General features: G+C 46.0%; 1 protein-coding gene across 1 annotated transcript in view; it reads left to right on the forward strand.

Annotated features, from left to right (window-relative positions):
- The window catches only part of Vwa3b (von Willebrand factor A domain containing 3B), a 156,790-nt gene extending 135,994 nt beyond the window's left edge, over window positions 1–20,796 (forward strand). The window contains exons 22-27 of the mRNA XM_057751290.1: window positions 6,048–6,159; window positions 10,390–10,514; window positions 11,959–12,096; window positions 13,697–13,797; window positions 19,767–19,943; window positions 20,153–20,796. Coding sequence (XP_057607273.1) covers window positions 6,048–6,159; window positions 10,390–10,514; window positions 11,959–12,096; window positions 13,697–13,797; window positions 19,767–19,943; window positions 20,153–20,276 — 777 coding nt within the window. The 3' untranslated portion in view covers window positions 20,277–20,796. The remainder of the gene's footprint in view (window positions 1–6,047; window positions 6,160–10,389; window positions 10,515–11,958; window positions 12,097–13,696; window positions 13,798–19,766; window positions 19,944–20,152) is intronic.
- Window positions 20,797–21,022: the final 226 nt, after the last annotated feature.

The following is a 21,022-nucleotide window of genomic DNA, read 5'->3' on the forward strand; positions in this document are numbered from 1 at the left end:
CTTAAGTCTGAAATGCTTAAAATTCCTCTCACCAGCACCACCTTATTGCCATAATTACAGATTTCACTCTCCCTTGCTAAGCCTGCAGCCCCAAAGCTGGGCTGTGAAGGACATCGGGGAATGATCACTGACTTTCTAGGGGCTCCGTGGGAGCCTGGTCTAGGAAAGCTCAGATGCAGTTCTGAGCATTTTCCTAAGAAATGCAGATTGTTCCCATAGCAAATCCTACAGAATCCACAGCTAGAAAGATCCAAAGCTCTCTTTATCCCCGTGGCCTTGACCACCTGGGGTGATTTGACAGTGTGAAATCTTTTTAAAGCTCTGAGAACCTGTCCTCAACACTCCGGACAAAGCCTCGGGGATGTAGCCACACAGCTGGCGACATGTGTTTGCTTCTCAAAGGCATGGCGAATGAGGAATCTGGAGCCCATGGATTTTATGAATGATGAATTTGGTGTGCTACTTTAGGAAAAACTTCCCAGGGTAGAGTGTTAGGAAAACTCACAAAGGAAAGAGGTGTGAGTGAGTTGGGTAAAGGGCAACTGGGGGAGAGACCATTTGAACCTAGGACCTTATGCCAGGTGGTGACTTGGACACTGTGTGTCAGAGAAATGCTGGGTATGGAGACCTAGAAGAAAACATCTTTGAATTGTATAAAATGAAGCCAGACTATGATTGTGTCTTTGTTCCCAGATAGTAACTGTACCAGTTGTTTTTTGTGCATGACAACCCATTTTGTCTACAGTTTTCAGATTCCCTCTTAAAGAGGGTAAGAGGCATCACACCTTAACTCTGCTTGTGAGCCTTTGTTGTGCCACCGTGAAAACATCTGTCTGCTATGCTAACATCTGGATCTGATGGGATGCTGGTTCCCTAGTGCTGTGAACATTCTCTGATAGTATAAGACCTCTCATGTGGAGATGAGCAGACACATGTCTGGGCTATGCAATAATGACATCGTCATCTGAGAAAAAAAATTAGATGTGAAAACCAGCCACATTATCCCCAGACCACAGTGCAGTACTGAGCTAGGATCTAGAACATGCATAGATGTGATGGCCTAAGTGAGCAAGAATCTTAGACGGACAGACTGAGGGGTGGAAGGGTGGGTGAGAGAGGATAACAAAGAGGACATGCGGCCAGCACTGGAGTGACCACAGCAGATAGAGTTCCCAGCACTGGAGTGACCACAGCAGATAGAGTTCCCAGCACTGGAGTGATCACAGCAGATAGAGTTCCCAGTTCTGGAGTGACCACAGCAGATAGAGTTCCCAGCAGACTATGCTGCCCAGGAACTCCTGTCACTGGAAGAAATCAAAGGAAGAGGAACACACACACATAAATGTGCGTGCACACACACATGTGCATACACACACCACAAATGCCATTGACCAAAAGAAATCCTCTGACTGGTATCTTGTTCCAGAGTAAGATGTCAACTTCGAGGATCCCTAAGGTGGCAAAAGCCACATCCATGTTGTCACTTTCTACTGCAGCTAAAGGTGTCCCCCCCTCAGTGAAGATTCTTACTGGATGGATCCCAGCACTCTCCCACCGCCAAGGTGCTCTTTGTGCAATGCCACAGATGCCGCCCAAGCACCATAAACGAGTCTGGGAATGGTTTTTACCCACTTATCCGGAGTACGAGCACTAAGTGTGGAAAGCATATCAGTGGAACCCAGGCAGGGAACGAAACAATCCATTTAGTCAGTCCACGCGGAGGAGCATCCGTGCAAGGGCTGTATTCAGGTGAGGGATGTCAGGGTCAGCCACAGGAAAGAATAGGAAACCTAGAGCCCAGCAACAGCAAGGGACGGTGGAAACCATAGAAACCAACAACAGGGAAACTGCTGCCCTGATTTTTCTCTCCTTTTCCTTTCTGTTTGCAGTCAGTACCTCCCATAGTCTGCTGCTCCAGAACCAGTAAGAGAAACAGGGTCTGGTCCCTGGTGAGCCGTGGGTACACAGAGCAGGGCCCTCAGAGAAGAGCAGAGAGTATATGTAGGGGGTGAGTAGGTGGGTGGGTGGAGGGAAACTAGCCCAGAGATGCAGATGTCTTGAGAGGTTTTCCTAAAGACCGAGAGTTTATTTGTATAGCATGGAGTTACATGAGAGACATACATCAAACAGGAAACTGGTGTTGGGCCATGCCAGGTGGCACAAAAGGAGCATCAATAACTTCCACGTGGCAGGTCCCCAAGCGTCAGTGACTTTCAGCGTTCAATATTTAAGACATTTGGGGTTTTCCTTTCTGTACTTATTCCCTTTAATAAGCAAACAGGTGTGGTCATTTTTCATGATAGCCCTTGAAGTTGCTAAGAGCAGCAGGCTGGAGGTCTTGCCTTCAGAGATTGTCTCCTCCAGAGCCTAGAGCTGTCCCGGGTGTCAGGGGGGTGGGGCTGGCCAGTCTTCTTCTTTAGGGCTTCATCCCTATAATATTTTCCTAAGCATCATAGTAGCTGTTCACAAAGTGTTGCTAACTGGAATGTGCAAAAGACCAGCCAACTCCCTGTGTATGATCTGCTCAGAAAACAGCACCCCAAAGGGAAGCAGAAGCTGCAGGGAGGTTTGGGGGACCTTCGTGTCCCGTTCACCAAGCATCTGAATGGAGTAATATTATTCATAAAGACAGTTTGCAAAATTTCTGGTCTCATAATTGGGACCCCTAGAGAGAAAGGTCAGAGCACTCTGTCCTGCCATGCATTATCTTAATGACAGCAGTCACAGACCTCCTTGACCGAAGGACAGAGCAGGGGTTACTAAGCAAACTAGGGGTGCTGCTAGAGCAATTTCAGGGTTCCGTGTGGTAGAGTTTGGTGATTCCAGAGAACAGAAACATTTAGGGATAGTTCTTTTGCATAATTTTGAAGTGGAGATTAGTAGCAGTTAAACTGTAGGCATGTGGCTACAGCTGCTGCAGAAGCATGCTGTTACTGAATGGGAAAGTGAAAAGCACAGAATATCTAGGAACCGTGCTGTTCCTACCAATCTAATCCCAAGAACACGAACTGGAAAGAAGCCATGGCATGGCAGGAGGGTGGCATCTCTTGGGATCTTGGGATACATCACCTGGTGACCGAATCTGGAAAAATAAGTCAAGAAGTTCTCTGGATTTTGAAGGCAAGGCTGAAGCTTTTCTCCGTGGCCGCTGCTCTTCTGACTTCCTCTGCGGACCCAGTTACCAGTCTTCTTCGGGGCCTAAGCTTAAGCTTAGAGCTACGCCAGCCAGTATTTTCTGCTCTCTCTGTTTCTTCCAATCTTTGCAGCCTGTGGATGTCTTTGTAGAAGCCAGTGTATGGTTTGTATTTTGAGTGTGTACCTAGGTGAGCTAAGGCAAGAATGAGATAGGCTAAGGTGTTCTTTGTCGTGGACCATGCAGCATCTCTAAAGCCATCAGCACAGCTCAAAAACATCGGCTATCAAGTTTTGGGGAAAAGTTGTCAAAATTCTGGCTGCAGGAACAGCTTGTCTAACAGTCCTGATGATCTGACTTTCTACCCTGGGATGCCCATGTTTTGCTTGTGAGGCACAAATTGTCGTACTGATGCAGGCCCTTGAGATGTGCTTTGTCTGTGAGTCTCGTCCGTCATGCTGAGGTACAAAAATACCACCGAGGAAGCCATGTGAGTGCCCTTTCCATAAAATTACATGCTGTGGAATTGACTAGAAAGGAACGCTTGCCAATGGCAGGAGCAGTTGGAAACCTGAAGAGAAAATGGGAGTCACTGGTACTTCAGTGTTAGTCATGTCTCTGAACAGTTTGAAGGGAACAATACTCTCAGCCATTTAGAAAGGCCTTAGTGGCATTAAAATGACAGCCAGCCCTCTCTCCACTGGGGCCTGCCCATTGTTGACACCCATGTGGAGGAAGATCTCCATAGAGTTAAAGACTGATGCACACCAGATGAACTGACAAGGGAAGAATTACAATGGGGCAAAAAAAGAGAAAACTTGGTATTTTAGGCAACTGATTTCATAGATCTGTACTCTGAATCCATTTTAAAAACATAAAAGAAAAATTAATCCATGGCCTTCTGCTTGGAACATTAAGAAATTGGGATTCAAAGGTAAAAAGAATCGAGTTAAATGAATGTTGATAGTCTAACTGTGAGCCTGAAGAAAGACTTCAGACATGGGTTCTAATGAGCAACTTGCCACAACAGCCTCTCTGGAACTGCTGTGCAGGTCTGTCCGGAGGCAGGCAAAGTCCCCGGCAGCCAACTTGGTCTTAGATGTGAACATGGGTGTCAAGAAGCACAGAGATTGTAAACTTTATATCAATGTGGAGGGTTTTTGTTGTTGTTGTTGTTTTTGTTTTGCCATCACTGATTTGACTCGATATGTTCCAGTCTCTCAATTTTCCCAGTGACTGGAATATTCTACAAGGATGCTTACAGTGAATTTTGCCTGCAAGATATTTCGGCTGAGAAATCTATAGAACTCATATTCTCAGTTCTGGCACTGAAAATATGAGAACACATAGGTATCCGTGTCCTGGTACACTTGAGGCTTAGCTGTCTCCTAGACTGCAGAAGCAGATCCTTCCAGACAGAAACAGAAAGCTAAAGGATGGCTGAGAGCATGTGGTTTTCTAGGAAGGTCAAGAGATGCTGCCCAATCATTCTACCAGGCAGGCAGCACGCGGAGATGTGGTGTCTGTGTCCTGGTCCAGACTCATCCTCCAGAGGCCATTTGTAGGCTATACTTTTGTCTGTATTTAAATGATTTTTGTATGCTTTAGGTTTACATATGTGTGTATGTATGCATATCTGTATGTATTTCCAGGATTCCTATGTCCTTACCCTTCACCCCCAAGATTTCCTGCTGGTCTGACTGCACACAGCTATTCCCTGGAGATTTCTCTCCCTGCTCTTGGACTGAATGCTGCCTCCTAGAGTTTCTTGTTGCTCTTGCTTGCTTTGCTCCTTCTTTTTGCTGGAGTACATTTCCAAGTAGCTTCCTAAGACAGGATGAACTGAAGGGAGATGTTTCCACTTAGGGAGATGCCTTTGATTTGATTCATGGGTCACTGGTATTTAGAATTCTAGATTGGGGTTTACTTCCAGAACTTGGAAAAGGGTGGCCCATTGCCTTCTCGTAGCATGGTTTGCCCAGAAGGGGAAGTGAGGGCTTGGATAATCTAGTCCACAGCCCATGCATTTCTTTACTGGGAGGTAGCGTTTCTAAGGGTTTCTCGTTGCCATGGAGGGGTGGGGTAGGCCACTGTGTTTCTGTAAACCCCTGTGTTTGCACACTTGCTTCTCAGAGATGCTGGCTGTGGCTGACTTCTCTGTTGAAAGCATAATCTCCTCATAGTTCTGGGAAGGCAGCAGCTTGGGCCATGGTTCTCAAGTGGTCTGCATCCAGCCGTGACGCCATCTAGAATCTTAGGAATTCTAGTTGTGTGTACAATTTTTGAAAAGTTTCTTTTTTCTTCAATTAGTTGTTCAATTCTTTCACTCTAAACTAAATTATATATATCTTATTATATGTTATATATAATTACTATACATATAATTATATATCTGCAACAATAGATAACATCTACATAATATATTATTATATATGATATGTATATATCACATATAACATTTGCATTTATATAATATATAATTATATATTATATGTAATTATATATAACATAAAATAAAATATATATAATTTAATTTAGATTGAAGAAATTGGATAACTAATTGATGAAAAGAGAAAATATATATATTGCATAAATTATATATTATATAAAATACATGCACATCATTATATATAATTATATAACATATATAAATAAATTTTAGTTTAGAGTGAAATACTACATATATATATGAGAGAGAGAGAGAGAGAGAGAGAGAGAGAGAGAGAGAGAGAGAAACAGAAAGAGAGAGCCCCAAAGTTACCTGTGTGGGAACTGTAGCCAGTTAATGCAGGACAGAGGTGTCCAGATGAGCATGTGGTACACACGATGAACAGTGGAGGCTACCAGGCTCCTTCTAGTCAATACTGTCTGCACTGCCTTTTGCTCATCACTTCCTACTGTTGGTCTTTTTCAGCAGCAGAAATCACAAGGGTGTCCAACAAAGAAAACCAAATCAAGGAAAGTAGATCCCCTCAAAGGCCAGAAGGTCATTGCCAGATGTGAGGAGAATGGCTTCTATTTTCCAGGTACATTTTTCGGACTCTTTTGCTAAGCAACCTGATGCTGGGGAGTAGAGGGCTCAACCCGAACTTTCCCTAGAACACTGGCGTTTCGTGAGCTTGACTAAAGATATTTTGGTTCTCAAGTAAAAAATAGTTCTTTCTCATGAGTGGGGCAAAAGAGTGGTAGAAAATAACATTTCCTTTAATCTCTCCTTTGTGTAGAGAACACATTTCTGTTACAACCTACTGTGTTGCATATGTGTATAATATTCTAAACATGCCAATCTACATTTATTTTATTTGGGGGGGATGGACATATGTGCCATGGCATGTGTGTGTCGGGAAGGAGTCAGAGAACAACTTGTAACAATCGGTTTCTTGCTTCTACCATATGGGTTCCGGGGACCAAACTCAGGTCATCAGGCACCTCAACCTCCCGAGCTACCTCACCAGCCCTGGAAGTACTATGGTGGACAGATACATGGATATTCTTGTCTCCAGGGATGTTGTTTCTTACCAAGGGACACAGGGGCGCCACCAGATAAACAATAAAAATACTTAACATGTTAGATATAGTACCATAAGGGGAAAACCAAGCCACAAAGAGAGCTTTGTCACAAAGAAGGTCGCAATTCTAAATACAGTGCTTACAGAAAGGCTCCTGGGGAGCATGACATGATAAGGACATAGAGAAGGCTGTGCCACCATTAGATTATCTGGGAGAAAGACTCAAGGCTCGAATGCAAGAGACACATTTCAGGGGAAGCAGACTAGCACAGTTGACTGGAGAGATGTTCCCAAGACATCCTGTGAGATGTGATTCCTGAAGGAACCAGCTGGATACACTCAGCGGGGAATGGAGGCGTGAAAAGGGCTTTGTAGACAGCAGAAATAATACCTGGCAAGAGCTAGGGAGTAAAGATACTGTGTCTGGAGATAGAAAAGCGACTCGCCAGCACCGGGAACACCGGAGAGCAGTGAGAAATAATAAAGCTTTCTTAGTTAGGGTTACTGTTGCTGTGATGAAACACCATGGCCAAAGCAAGTTGGAGAGGAAAGGGTTTATTTGGCTCACACTTATATATCACTGTTCATGGTTTAAGGAAGTCAGGACTGAAACTCAAACAGGGCAGGAACCTGGAGGCAGGAGCTGATGCAGAGGCCACAGAAGAATGCTGCTTACTGGCTTGCTCTTCTTGGCTTGTTCGCCCTGCTTTCTCATAGTACCCAGGACTACCAGTCCAGAGGTGGCCACACCCATATGAACTGGGCCCTCCCACATCAATCACTAATGAAGAAGATGCCTACAGCCTGATCCTATGGAGGCATTTTCTCAGTAGAGGTTCCCTCGTCTCAGATAGTTCCTCTAGCTTCTGTCAAGTTGACGTAAAACTAGCCAGTACAAAAGCTTTCCAGGTCAGTAAGCCTGGGGTCGCTCACAGTAGGCACTTCTGAGCAGTTTGCACTTTGCTCTCAGGACATCAGAAAGTCACTTTTAAAGCCAGGAGAGGGGCTGGAGAGACAACCCTGCGGCCTGGATGGAAAGACAGGGGTATGTGCTTAGGATATGCACTGAGAGTGCCTGCGAGATGCCCAGCAGAAAACGTCAGAGAAACCTCTGGAGTGAGTCTGGAAAGGGACTCTGGAGACAGAGCTTCTGGAAACATCAACGCAGGGAATGCCAGTGAAACATGGGAAGGGTGAGCAGGCGAAAGATGACCCTGGAGAAGCCTAGAAGGAACAGCCAATTAAAATGCAGAAGCCTCGCCATTCATGAAGTGAATTCAGCAAAGCATTTGGCTTCCAGTCAGCATGTGACTAGAACTATGGACTAAGATGTCTTTGAAATCTGGAAAATGAACTTGGAGTTGATTGGACAGAAGGAAATAGAGCCAGGTTCTGAAATAGCTCACAGGCAAAGCATGAAAGTGCAGTGCCAGATCAGTGGACCGGGTGGGGGTGGGAAGATCCCCTTGCTTGGGGCTGAGAGGGGGTCACAGGAGGCCCCTTCTGGGGAGGCATCGTGACTTTCTGAAGTTAAGCCATGGAGAGGATCCTAAGTGAATCTGCCGTTTAAGTGGAACATACAAAGGACTGCATTCCAGATGGGTGGCTTATAGAGGAGGGTTTGATGGCTGGCCAGGACTCTAGGAAGATGAAGAACGGCTCAGACTTCCCAGCATCACTGCTGTGTGTGTCCGGGCTGGGGGAACAGAGAGACAGGGTTAACGTCATAGCCACCTAAAGTCCCTGAGACCGTATGGTATTTTGTTCTTAAGCGTGTCATCGGAGCCAGTAAGCATCCTCATAACTGCATGTGAGCTGCCTGACAGAAACATTTAAATTTGTTGCAGCTGTGATTGAATTCAAATATGTTGATGTGGAGGAAGTAAACATTTGAATTTAGTTACAGAACCAGTCATTTTGATCTGTGGCTTGTCAGTAAACATTAACGCCACCAAATTCCATGTCAGTCTGTGGGGCTGGTCGGTGGGTAAAGCACGTGCCGTGCAAGCGTGGGGACCTGACTTGAGGTCCCCAGAACTGCCACTAAGTCAGTTGCAACAGTGCCCATCTGGGATGCTGGCACTCCCACAGGGAGATAGGAGACAGAGGAGAAGCTCATGGCGCAGCTCCCCTGGCATGAATGGTGGTGAGCAAGAGGCTCTCCAACAGGGGATAAGGAGTGCACATTGTTAGCGCTTGGCGTTGAGGTCACAGCCTGGTGGATGAACTCACAAGTGTAGGTAGTGTGCTAAACGAGTAGCAAGGGTTTGATAACAGCCCGCCCTGTCCAGGGAGAGGAGTTTGCAAGGGATAAGGAGAAGAGCTCCTGAGGGTGCCCTCAGACCTCTCCACATGCACCAAGGCACGTGTGCACCGGCACTCACCCACACAAACAAGCGCAGTGCGCGGGAGAGCTGGAAATCACGGACTCTGTGCCTTTCCACCCTTCAGAGTCAACGGATCTTTTTAAAATTGTAGAGACTGTAACTTCCCCTCCAGAGTCTGTTTTTCTTTTTAAAAATAAATAAATAAATAAACAAATAAACAGTAGAAAAGTTACAAGGAAAATGGAGAATTCTTAAGTTCCCTTTACCCAGATTCACTAATTTTTATCATTTTGTCACATTTTATGCAGTGAGTCTTTTACTTTATCACATTTTCACTTTCCTTTCCTACACGCAGACACATACACATACATACAGAGAGACACACACTCAGACACACACATATAGAGACACACACACATACAGAGACACACATACACAGACATACACACACCTTTTCTGAACTGTTAGAGGTTAGGCAGCGCTCATCACAACTCTACTCGAAACGGCAGGCACTCGCCTAGTAGAATCACCATAAACATGACCTTCTGGGACGCTGACATCACCGTACACCTTCATGTGCTTCTGCCTTTGTCACTTGCCAGCCAATGCCTTCCACTTTTTCTTTAGTGCAGATCCAAATCCAGAGCCACATGTTACATTTGGCTAACATGAACCCTTAGTGATTTCTTTTTTTAAATAGGGTCTCACTATGTAGTTCTGGCTGGCTTAGAACTTGCTTTGTAGACCAGACTGACCTCAAACTCACAGAGATCTGCCGCCTCTGTCTCCCGAGAGCTGGGATTAAAGGTGTGCACAGCCACCACACAACACTCCTAAATCTAGAATTTTGCTTTAACCTTTTCTGTAAACATTCATGATGCTAATGTTAAAAGCAAGGGAAGTTGTGGATGGCCTGACTCAGTTTGGTTTAGCTCAGAGTCAGTAGGTACATTCTTTCCTACAAGACAACCTGGGTAATGTCACTCAGGTGCTGTTCTGTCCAGAGGCACATGATGTCCATCTGTCCTCTTAGTGGTAGTAATTTGGACCATATGGTTGGTATGAGTTTGCAATGTCTCTTTAAAAAAAAAAAGGCAAATTGGTTTTAATAGACAACTTATTGGTGACTCTTTCTGGTGCTGTTGTTCTAAACCTCTTAATCTTTCCTCAAGAAAAGGTCTGATTTAAATTCTGTCAGCAGAAGGCATCATTGCAATAATGAGCTGGGTGCCCATTGCCTGAAGTCAGATCTACACTGGTGCACACTCAGCCTGGCTGGCTGTTACTGCGAGCCTCAAGATCATGCAGGGATCATAGGGGTGCGCTGACTTAAACAGGCACATGGGGTGACTCAGCACAGACCACAGGGTGGAGCAAGCCTGCTGCCATCATCAGGTGTTGTTTCTCTTGATTCCTCCAGGGGTTGTGAAGAAATGTTTGAACTCCACCCATGCACTGGTAGACTTCAGGTACGGAGAAACCAAGGTGGTGCCCATCTCCTTCATCACACCAGTTGGGGGCGCCACGCCCTGCCCGCAACTTCAGGTACCTACTCTCTGGTCCCTTCTAGGACCCTTTTATACAAGTGGTTCTCAAGCTGTGGGTCACAGCCCCTTTGGGGGTGAACAAACCTTTCACAGGGGTTGCCAAAGACCATCGGAAAACCCAGATATTTATATTATTTTATTTATATTTATATATATTTATATTATTCATAACAGTCGCAAAATTACAGTTATGAAGTAACAATGAAAATAATTTTATGGTTGGGGGGTCACCACAGCATGAGGAACTGTAAATTAAATGGTCACAGAATTAGGAAGGTTGAGAACCACTGCTTTATACTGTCCACAGGGTTTTGGATTACAGAGGATGGCAGAGGTCCCTATGTGGCCCTCTTGGGCTCCTGTAGGGAGCCTGTGTTTGAGCAGGAAGAGCAGCAGCCAGTTTCTTTTCCCCATCACTTGGCAATTTCTCTGTGGCTGATTGCCAGGTCCCTCTTACTGAGCTGGTCACTGTGTATAGTGGCTTATATAATATCTTGTGATACTTGTCACAAGGGGGAAGGAAATTGTGTGGCTCCTAGTGTTCCTGAAGCTTTCTCTGCAGAAGACTGCATTATCTAATATGTATCAAAGACAGAACTAGAAATTTCTGTGACCCTGCAGTCAGCCGCCGCCAACCTGTGATGTCATAACGCAGTTCTCCCCAAGTGTGCTTGCCACAAATGAGACAGACAAATATGTCCTCATCTGATTATAAATGAACAAGCACTACACCGTGTCTGGGTCATCCACCAGCCACTGTCTTGACACCAAGATGGGGCAGAGGGCCAGGCACAAAAGGAAAGCCTTTCAAAGCCTCAGGGCTGCTGTTCCTTACATGGCAAAAGCTAAGGAGGGATCAGAGAGGTTAGCCTTGGTCTGTTCCGACTTCCTGGGCCAGACCCACAGTACACCTCCTACTCCCTTCTCCTGATGACTGACAGGTACCGGGCAGCCTCACTGAGCCCTTTGGCAGAGCCATCTACACCTCTGGGTGACCTTTCCTGTGGACTCCACGTCTGTGCTGGGACTGATGGTCACCAAACCCATTCTTTCCTTTTGTCTGGGGGACAGACACCCTTCTAACACTGAGGACACACTCCCCATGTCTTTATAGCAACCCCCTAGATGCTCCTTCAGCCCCAGTCATTGTTTGTACCAATTTCTTTGAGTTTCAGAACCCTAATTAGCTTGCTGACTGTCCCAGGACTCTTGTCAATTGCCAAACTCCTACCAAAGCTGGGTTTTTAAAAATTGCAAGTGTAGCTCAATAAACTCAGAGAATTCTGGAACCCTTTCTTACCTGATTTTTTTAAAGCTCTATATCAGAATTTTATCACCAGTACCTGCCAGTAATCAGGAGTTATTGTGAAACAAGCTTATATTAAATTATGTATGAGTTCTGTAAACAAATTATTTGCTGTGAAACGTGTTTTCTGCTACAGGTTGGGGATTATGTGTTTGCCAAAATCAAGACAAACAAAGGATTTGAGTTCTATGTCCCCGCCATCGTCATAGCACTTCCAAATCGGGATGTGGCTTCAGAGAAATTCTACACAGTTTTAAAGTGTAACAACCGCAGAGTGAGTGTCTGCCCAGACAACTGCCTTCTCGCTAGGCCAATGGGTAGGAGCTGAGGGAACTCAGCTGTCTACTCTGCTACTCATGCATCCCTTGTGGTCTGGACCCTGCTCCTGCTGAGAGCACTGTGGTCTCCTTGCTTCTATATGGGAGAGTCATTTGGTTTTCCTTGTCAGCTTCAATTGACAGCTAGACAGGTTTACTCTGGGTGTTCTCTCTCTCTCTCTCTCTCTCTCTCTCACTCTTTCTGGGTGTGTGTGTCTGTCTGTCTCTCTCTCTCTCTCATGGTATATATGTGTCTGTATGCATGGTCAGATGTTTGGAAGCCAAGGGTTACCATCAAGTATATTCCTCCATCACCCTCCCACTTTATTTACTGAGGCTGGGTCTATTGCTAATTCTGGTACTCACCCATTCAGCTAGTCTGGCTAGCCAGGGATCCTGTCTCTGCCCTTGAAGTGCTGGGATCAGAGATGGGCTGCCATGCCTTTGCAGCTTTTACATGGGTACTAGGGATCTAAACTCCGCTTATGTTTGCATGATAATCTATTTACCCACTCAGTCACCTCCGCAGGCTCAGTACCACTCTCTGTGTGTGTGTGACCTCTCGTTCCTGCCTGTGCTCCTCTGCAAGCGCTGTAGATACAGGCATCTCCTGGGCCTTTCTCAGCCTTGTCTTCCTCTGCCACCTCATGATCTGACTGTTGGATGAGCATCCCCAGCTCATAGTGCTGCTTGAGAATATCTACAGGGGAAAAAGCAAGTCGGGGGGGGGTGTGTGTGTGGAGAGATGGCTCAGAGATTAAGAGCATTGCCTGCTCTTCCAAAGGTCCTGAGTTCAATTCCCAGCAACCACATGGTGGCTCACAACCATCTGTAATGGGGTCTGGTGCCCTCTTCTGGCCTGCAGACATACACACAGACAGAATATTGTATACATAATAAATAAATATATATATATATATATATATATATATATATATATATATATTTTAAAAAAAGCAAGTCGGGGGCACAGTGAAGTGATGTCCTGAGGCATGGCTCAGGGACGAGGAGACATACACAGCAGATAGTCTGGGGTCCCTAAAGAAAGGCCTCAGCTTCCAGAGATTGACTTTGTTGTTGACCCTCAGGGCAGGAAGTCCCTGGAGGGCCAGGATGCTGTAGTCAGGGGAAAGGACATTGAAGATTCTCATAAAGATTCTGGGAAACCTCACAAGAAAAAACAGGGTTTTCAGCAACAGGGTCATGGCCACAGCTATCTAAAAGCAAGATACCCGAGGTTGCAAACAAAGATGGAAAGATGTGTGCGTGCGCGCGTGTGTGCGTGCATGTACATGTGTGACTGACCTGGGTAGACTTGGCAGTTGATGTAGAATTTAGATGAATGAATGACTGAGGACTTAACAATGACTTATTCAGCAAAGAATTATAAAGCAATGTGAATTTAGCCTGCTCTCTTGAGTGGCACTCCGAATGGGATAATCACTACTAGCTCTGATAATGGCTTGAGCTGGAATAAACTTGTTCGTGACTTGGGGGCTTCTTGGGTTCATTGACTTTTTTTTTTTTTTTTTTTTTTTTTTTTTGGTGTGATTACAGGAATTTTGCCCTCGGAGTGCACTTATAAAGATCAGCCAAAACAAGTATGCTCTCTCTTGCTCTCATATAAATGCGTCCCAGGTTGAGAAGGACCAAGCAATGTGAGTACACCCAGCTCCTACTGAAAAGCTTTTGGCACCTGATAATCCTCTCCTTCAACACAATAATCCAGATCAGACCAAATCAAACCAAATTAGGGAAAACCCAGGTTTAATGGATACCAGCACTCCGGGGTGGCCTTTTAGCATACCTCAAAGAGGAGATGGGGAAGAAAGACCAGAAAACAATGTGTTTGTTTTTTGGGGGGCGGGGGGGGGCTGGCAGTTTAAATACCCTGTGGGAGTGGTCTTGAGCATCTCTAGGAATGGGTGATTATTTGGCTGGCTTTCTTGGAGATGGAGTCTGGACTTAGGCAACTCCTAGGGGAGTGGGCTTGGGCTGGAACTTCCTCCCAAACATTCCAGACTCTTTGGGTATATGAATGCCAGGAGCTGGGGTGACGCTTCTACCCAAACGCCTACCTCTTAAATATCAATTTAGATCTTTGCACCTTTATTCTGTTGCTGAGATCTAAACCTTCTGAGTACTAGTAGAGATGGAAGCCTCGGTTCTGTGAGCATTAGCCAATCCATCTCCTTCCACTGAACTGCTGTTTGTCACTCCATCTGGCTCTAATCTCAGAGCCAACATTTTTTTTCCACTGGCCATTCATAAACATATTCAACCCTGCCATGAAGAAGAGGTGATCATGCCACTTTTGTGTGTAAGAATTCAAGGCCTTCTATTTAAGCCTTACTTGGGAACTGTCCCCTAAGTGTTCCTTCCATACAGGTGCATATAAGAGGGAGAAGGGAGGTTCTGAAGTGGCTTACCAGAGGAGTGTGTTGGGGTGATTTGGGGTTCCCAGGGTCTACACTGAGGTGAACAAATCTCCACCAGAAGCAGTAGAGTTACTGAGAAATGTGCAGGCCAACTGGCCCAGTGTCAACAGGAAAAGACTTGAGGCCTGAAGAGCAGGCAAAACCCATGTCCGTGGAGCCAGCAAGAGCAAGGGTTACAGGCACATGTAGTTATGTTCGACTTCTATGTAGTTGCCAGGAATTTGAACTTGTCTGCTTGTTTCCACAATAAACCATTTCCCTAGCTTCCCACTGACTCTTTGCACCTGCCATCATTCCAACTCAATGCATACAGGCCGAGCTGGATCCTCAAGCCTGCTCCCAACCCCGGGCCCCTTGTCTCTGCTCCTCCTCTTCCCATGAGCCATCGAATTGTGCAAGCAGACATCTGCTAGTCAGTTACCCATTCCATCTGTCTCCATGTTATTGCGATCCAGCCTTGGAGATGGTTTGCAGCCCTGTTGAGGCTCAGTGCTTTAGGCAGGAACTCCTAGTTGCTCCCATCTAGGCCTGCCAACCCAGGCATATTCCCTGGGGGCTTGACTGATTTTCTTTGAATGCAAATGGTTTTTGTACCATCTCCCTCACTTAAAAACCCTCAGACCTCACCACCATCTGGGTCCCTCAGATCCTATCTTACCCTCTCCTATGTGTGGTGTAGCCTGTCACCCAACCCTCCAGGGCATACTAACTTCTTCCCAATGCCATGCTTTCTCCGGTCTCCGTACTTTGCATAAACTGTGTGCTACTGTTCCAGAACACTATTCCTTAGCCTCCTGGGAAATCCTAAGATCCGACACCAGCATCCCTCTCTTAAAGGGGCCAAGTCCCCAATGACCTAATTGTTTCCTACTGGGACTCACCTTTTAAAGGCTCCATCATCACCTCTCTGTATGGCTATACTAAAGATCAGCCCTACATACAGCGTATAAACCTTTGGAGAGAAATATTTTTAAATTCTAGCCATGATAAAGAAATATGAATATTATTCTAGGTATTGACTATTTTCACTGAACTTGACATTATCATTAATCATTTTTTAATTAAAATCCATTTCTTTCTGTATGAAGGAAAAACCCTTGTCTCTCACATTCCCTGGGCCTTATTTAAATCTCTTAGCTGCTAATTATCTACTCTCACCTCTAGGACTTCACACAGGAGATATGTTCATTGACTCTGTAATTTCCTTTTTCTTTTTTTCACTCTCAATGCCTTCCTCGGAGCAACAAGCTATGTTTAATTTTCCCAAGCAGGAGCCATCTTCAACCTGCTAATTCCAGAGTTTAATGAGTCTCTGCTTCCATAACCAGGACTGAATACAAGAGTGCAATATAGCTGTTTTCTAGTCTCTGCCTTCCTTCAGGTCCCTGGTACTCAATTCCCACCTACCTCCTGTACCATCTCCTTGTGGATGTCTGTGTGAGTCTTCCAGCCTTTATACCAAGGAGGCCATTATTGAGAATCCTGATCCTCGTGTGTATGTGTCATTAAAGAAATGTACCCCAGGTCATGATTCTGACAGGACTTTCGTTTCGGGTATTGACTCAGTTGTGCCTATCAATCCAGGGGTGATCAGCCAGGGTGTGTCACCTCCAGACACCTGGGTAGACCAGCATGAACGACATGCTGGTGCCTGTCATCTCACCCTCTCTTCTTCCTTCTGGGGGCCTTCAGCTGCTGCCCTTCAGCTGCTGCTAACAGAGTATTTCCTACAGATAGATCCCTCTCCTGGTCCCCGATGGAGAGTATAACCAGTGAAAGATGTGGTGGAAACTGGTCAGAGGGATACTGAGATCAAAAGGGATCAGCTAGAGTCCGTGCAATCTTCTGTTTTCAACCAGTCTGGTCACCTCTTTTAGGGTCCTGTTCCTTTTTGTCAGAAGTCTGTAGCCTCTGATTGCTGCAGGGGAAGGGGACATCTGCTGGGTTCGATGCTCTGGCTTCTGGACGTCTCCCCTGAGGGAAATCCCCTCAGCCAGGTGTCACAAAGCTAGCTCCAGACCTGGGCGTCTGGCAGGTCTGAGCAGAATCCACACACCTGGTGCCCCTTAGCTGGCTGCAAACCCTTCCAGCAGAACTGGAGTCTACCTGCCCACTCGACAGAGCCAGGCCTGGGCAAGTCAGCCCTCTAGAAAGATGTTCTCTTAAGAGGCTTTATGATTTCTTAGTTATAATAACAATAATAACAGTAGTGACAATATTCCAAATGTGATTGTGGGAAAACAAGTGGGACTAAACCATTTTCCTTGGGCTCCAGAAAAATCCATATGATGGGAATTAAAAATCAGGCACCTGAAGGGAAGGGCTCGTCTTCCCTTGCTGCTCGATTGGCGCTTTGGGGTCTTGGGGACACTCTAGTGTGTGAGACTGCCGAAAGGAAGGCTTTCCCAGGCCTTGGAGGTGGTCGTTTGAGTCTGTGGTCAGCTCGCTATTCCCTGTTGCACACAACATTAGCATCCCATTGTCTGTCCTCTGAGCAGCCTGGTGACTTCCCATGGCTTTAGGCATATGTTTCCGTGGGAGGGCCGATTCCCAAGCGACTTAGCCTCCTTCCTGGACAGCGCAGAAGAGCCTCACACTGCCTTCCCACAGCGGTGGAATGAGCTCGTTGATGAAACATCAAGGCCCAGCGCTGCTTCTGGCATTGCATGAACACATCACTTCCCTTGCTCTGACGTAGTCGCTCCTGACAGAGCTTCCCTGGGAGCCAGCTGGGCATTTGACATTGGCGAGTCTGTGCATCTCATTATCCCTTTATGTCTGTAGTCAGATGAGAGCAAAAACTGTTCATGTCCTCTGCTGTCCGTAAGTACAAAGGTCATTCCCTACTTTCAAGAGAATGCTAGGGTGTCTTCAAGAATCAGAGACTTTCAGACCAATGGTATCAGCCTCTTGATCTTCCTCTCCTTCCGTTGTCAATTCGGAGGCCTTCTGATCCCATGAGACATCTGTCTGGTGCCTATTCCTGAGCAAAAGAGACAATGTAGAAAAGAGGCCTCTGGGGGCCAGCAAGAGAGTCAGGGTGTTGGCAAATCTTGATCAACTGAATAGGTGAATTTTGAACCAAAAAAAAAAAAATGTGTTGGCAAATCTTGATCAACTGAATAGGTGAATTTTGAACCAAAAAAAAAAAAATGTATCATGATTTCCCAGTACTTTCTCCCTAGAAATGAGTCCTGAACCAGTTAAGACACGGTGCCTGGCTCCTCACTCTATCCCACTATGTGTATTCTGATCCTGTTTATTGAACTGCATATTGTATATTATCCCTAATCCCCAAATCCAAAATCCAACATGCTCACTGTCTTAAGGTTTTATTGCTGTAAAGAGACACCATGACCCAGAAAACTCTTATAAAGGAAAGCATTTCACTGGGGCTGGCTGACAGTTCAGAGGTCTAGTCCGTTGTCATCACGGTGGGAAGACACAGCGGTGCTGGAGAGGTAGCTGAGTGTTCTGGATCGGCAGGCAGCAGGAGTGAATGCTGCACTGGACCTGGCTTGAGCATTTTAGACTTCACGTCCCCCAACAACACCACACCTATCAATAGTGCCCGGCCCTGTGAGCCTGTGGGGTGCTTCCCGTTCAAACTGCCACACTCAGAAAGAACAAACAGGATGCCATGAGTGGAAAGCTTCACACCTGGTTCAGGTGTCAGGTGACAGCGACAGTTCAGAGCCAGCAAAGGTATAGTATGCATCGGCTTACAGAAGATGCATAGGGGTGTGTGGGAAACAGAACCGAACATCATGCTAGGACTCAGGTTCCATCTGCCATTGCTTCTTGACTCCCCCCTCTTCTCCAGCTCCTGCAGACAGGTAGACAGATCTCTCTGCTTATGCTTGGAGTGCTTTTTAACACATCTGGAAAACCCCTGCTACCCTTTCCTTGGTGCTTATCTTCCTAAGAAGCCGTAGGTTATAAAAACAATCAATTCTAATGGAGAAAAACAAAATAGAACCAACTTAGCTTCAAGGGAAGCAGCCCCGTGAGCAACAGTGGACCTGGAGTAGAAGAGCTCAGATTTCACAGGCAGGTGTTCTTGGTGCAGTCTTGAGGTGTGGTCTCCATATCTCGAGGCACATGTTCTCCCAGAGAGCTGGCATCTACGCAAGCACAGACCTCACATAAGATAGTTTGTGGGGGGATCCAGGAAAGCCTTTTTATTCCGTGTACTGCTACTGCTTGGGCCTTTTTTTTGTTTTTGCCTCTCTTGGGAATTCCCTTCTGAGTCTTGTGCTAGTCTTTGAAAAAGAACCACATATGATACAATCTTGATCCATTACAGAGTAATTTGAATAATGGGATTTTTCTGTTTGAAAATAACTAAGGGCCTTTTCCCAGCTCATATTTTCCTCTGACATTTTTTCAGAAGAATTGGAAACAGTAATGATTCAAAGTTATTCAGGACAAACCCCAAACCCAAATGTTTCTGAGTGGGGGCAAGGGTGGTCAAGACGACCCATGTAGAAATATGAAACAAAAGCAGGGTTTAAACCCAGGTATTTAGTGCTCTTAACACAGCCCGGAGGTTCTGAAAAAAGTGAAATTGACGAATCAGTGGGCCACGATGAGTGGGCTAGAATGAAGTCATGGCGTTCCCAAGATGCTTTCTTGGAAGAAAAGCCAACATTCCTTGATAAACAAGCTTTGTCTGGTACATTTTCTAAATAAGTCTCTATCTATGACATCATAGGCAGGCCTGTGCTTTTCCTATTAAATGTAATAAAAAGTCACAGCGCTACTGGCATTTGGGAGTTTCTGATGTTGCACTTTGAGCCAAGTAGTTTGAGAAACCTCAGGGGTGGTAGAGCTGGCCTGGCGCATCCATGGTAGCCAGTGGGCGGTGCTGAAGTGTGTGCTGGGGGCATCTGAGCTTGAACATGCTGTTTATTTACTGACTGGGTAAGGACTGGGTACATGTGGTTAGGTTTTCCCTGTTGTGTGGGACTCCTACTTACTGGCATGAACCGATTGGAGTTTAAGTCTAAAGTATCCAACACCTAGGGCAGGGGGCAAGGCTTAGAGACTTGTGCAGGCTGAGCTGGAGATCTCGGCAGACACAGTGTAGCAGTCAAGCCCAGCGTGAGCTGGAGATCTCGGCAGACACACTGTAGCAGTCAAGCCCAAGGTGTCTAAAATCAGCCTCAAGCTCTCCTCTGTCTCTCTAGGAAAGAAGTTGAAGCAAGGAAACCTTCCCCACTCTGGACAGTGATTGAAGAAGACACTGGAAATTTAAAACAGTTGAGACAAGAGAACCTTAAAAAAAAGAAAAAGAAGCCCACCAAGAGGTCACCTTTCCGGGAGATGATGTCCTCGGATTCAGATGGCTCTTCCCATGGCACCAGGTCCCCAGAGTCTAACCCCCAAAACCTTCCATGAGCCCAGGGTGGGAGATTGGGAGGCACCCTGAACCTGCATGACATTTTAAAACCTCTTTCGAGAATAATGTATGTGGGATCACTCCCCAGTTTCTGGGCCAGCGTAGGTCCCGGCACAACAAAACAACCCCTCCACCGCCCCCCGAGTCATGCTAACATCCACTTTCCCAGAGAAGGCTCTCCGCTCGAGGCCTAAGACACTGCCAACCTCGCCTCTGCTGCTACACCGGCACCAGGAGCAGCCCTGCCCTGACAGATTCCAGCCACCCACAGCGCAAGGGGTTGAGGACCCATCGCTGAGGAACCCTAAGGCGTATACCCTAGTGGCAGCTAACTTTAAGCAAGCCACTGTTCCTCCAGGGCTGCTCAGATCCTAGCCTCTGGACCCTGTGGATCAAGCCTCTCTGGTGAGGTAAGGCTTGCCTTCATTTCACTCAACGCCTTCCCTGTTGATGAGAACCAGCCCCCAACCTGCTATTTGTGCTTAGGATTTTTCTGGCCATTCCATATCCTACTTTTTCCCCAACACCACAAATTGTTCTCAGTCTTTTGATACACTCTATATACGTAGCAGCACTAGTGTGATAAGCTACTATCAGAATGTTCTCAGGGGAGTCCGTTTAGTTGGGCCCCACACCTACGATCTTGTTTTAAATTGGTTCTTCCTTGTGAGTTAAGAATTTTGTCACCCAACATGAAGAGCGAAATTAAGACCTGGTTGGTAGCTTGCCTGAGATCTGTAAGCCTGAGCATTCTCTGTGTTACTGTTTTCTGAACATTTCTATTGAGCCCTTCCTAATTGGTTGTGTCTGTAGTCTGTTGTAGGTACCTCTAATTGAGTGCAGAAGCTGAATAAAATCTTACATTGGAAACATTGCTCTGGCTGCTCTTTTGCTACTGTATTCTTTGAACGTATAGTGCCAATGCAAAAGCATTCAGCTCTGCTCACTAACTTCAGGGCTGAAATAGCTCTCTCAAAGTCTCCTTTGTCCAGGCGGTACCAGTCCTCGGACTATAAAAAACAAGCAAGCAAGCAAAAATCAGTA

The sequence above is a fragment of the Chionomys nivalis genome, chromosome 19, assembly GCF_950005125.1.
Source record: "Chionomys nivalis chromosome 19, mChiNiv1.1, whole genome shotgun sequence".
Lineage (NCBI taxonomy): Eukaryota > Metazoa > Chordata > Mammalia > Rodentia > Cricetidae > Chionomys > Chionomys nivalis.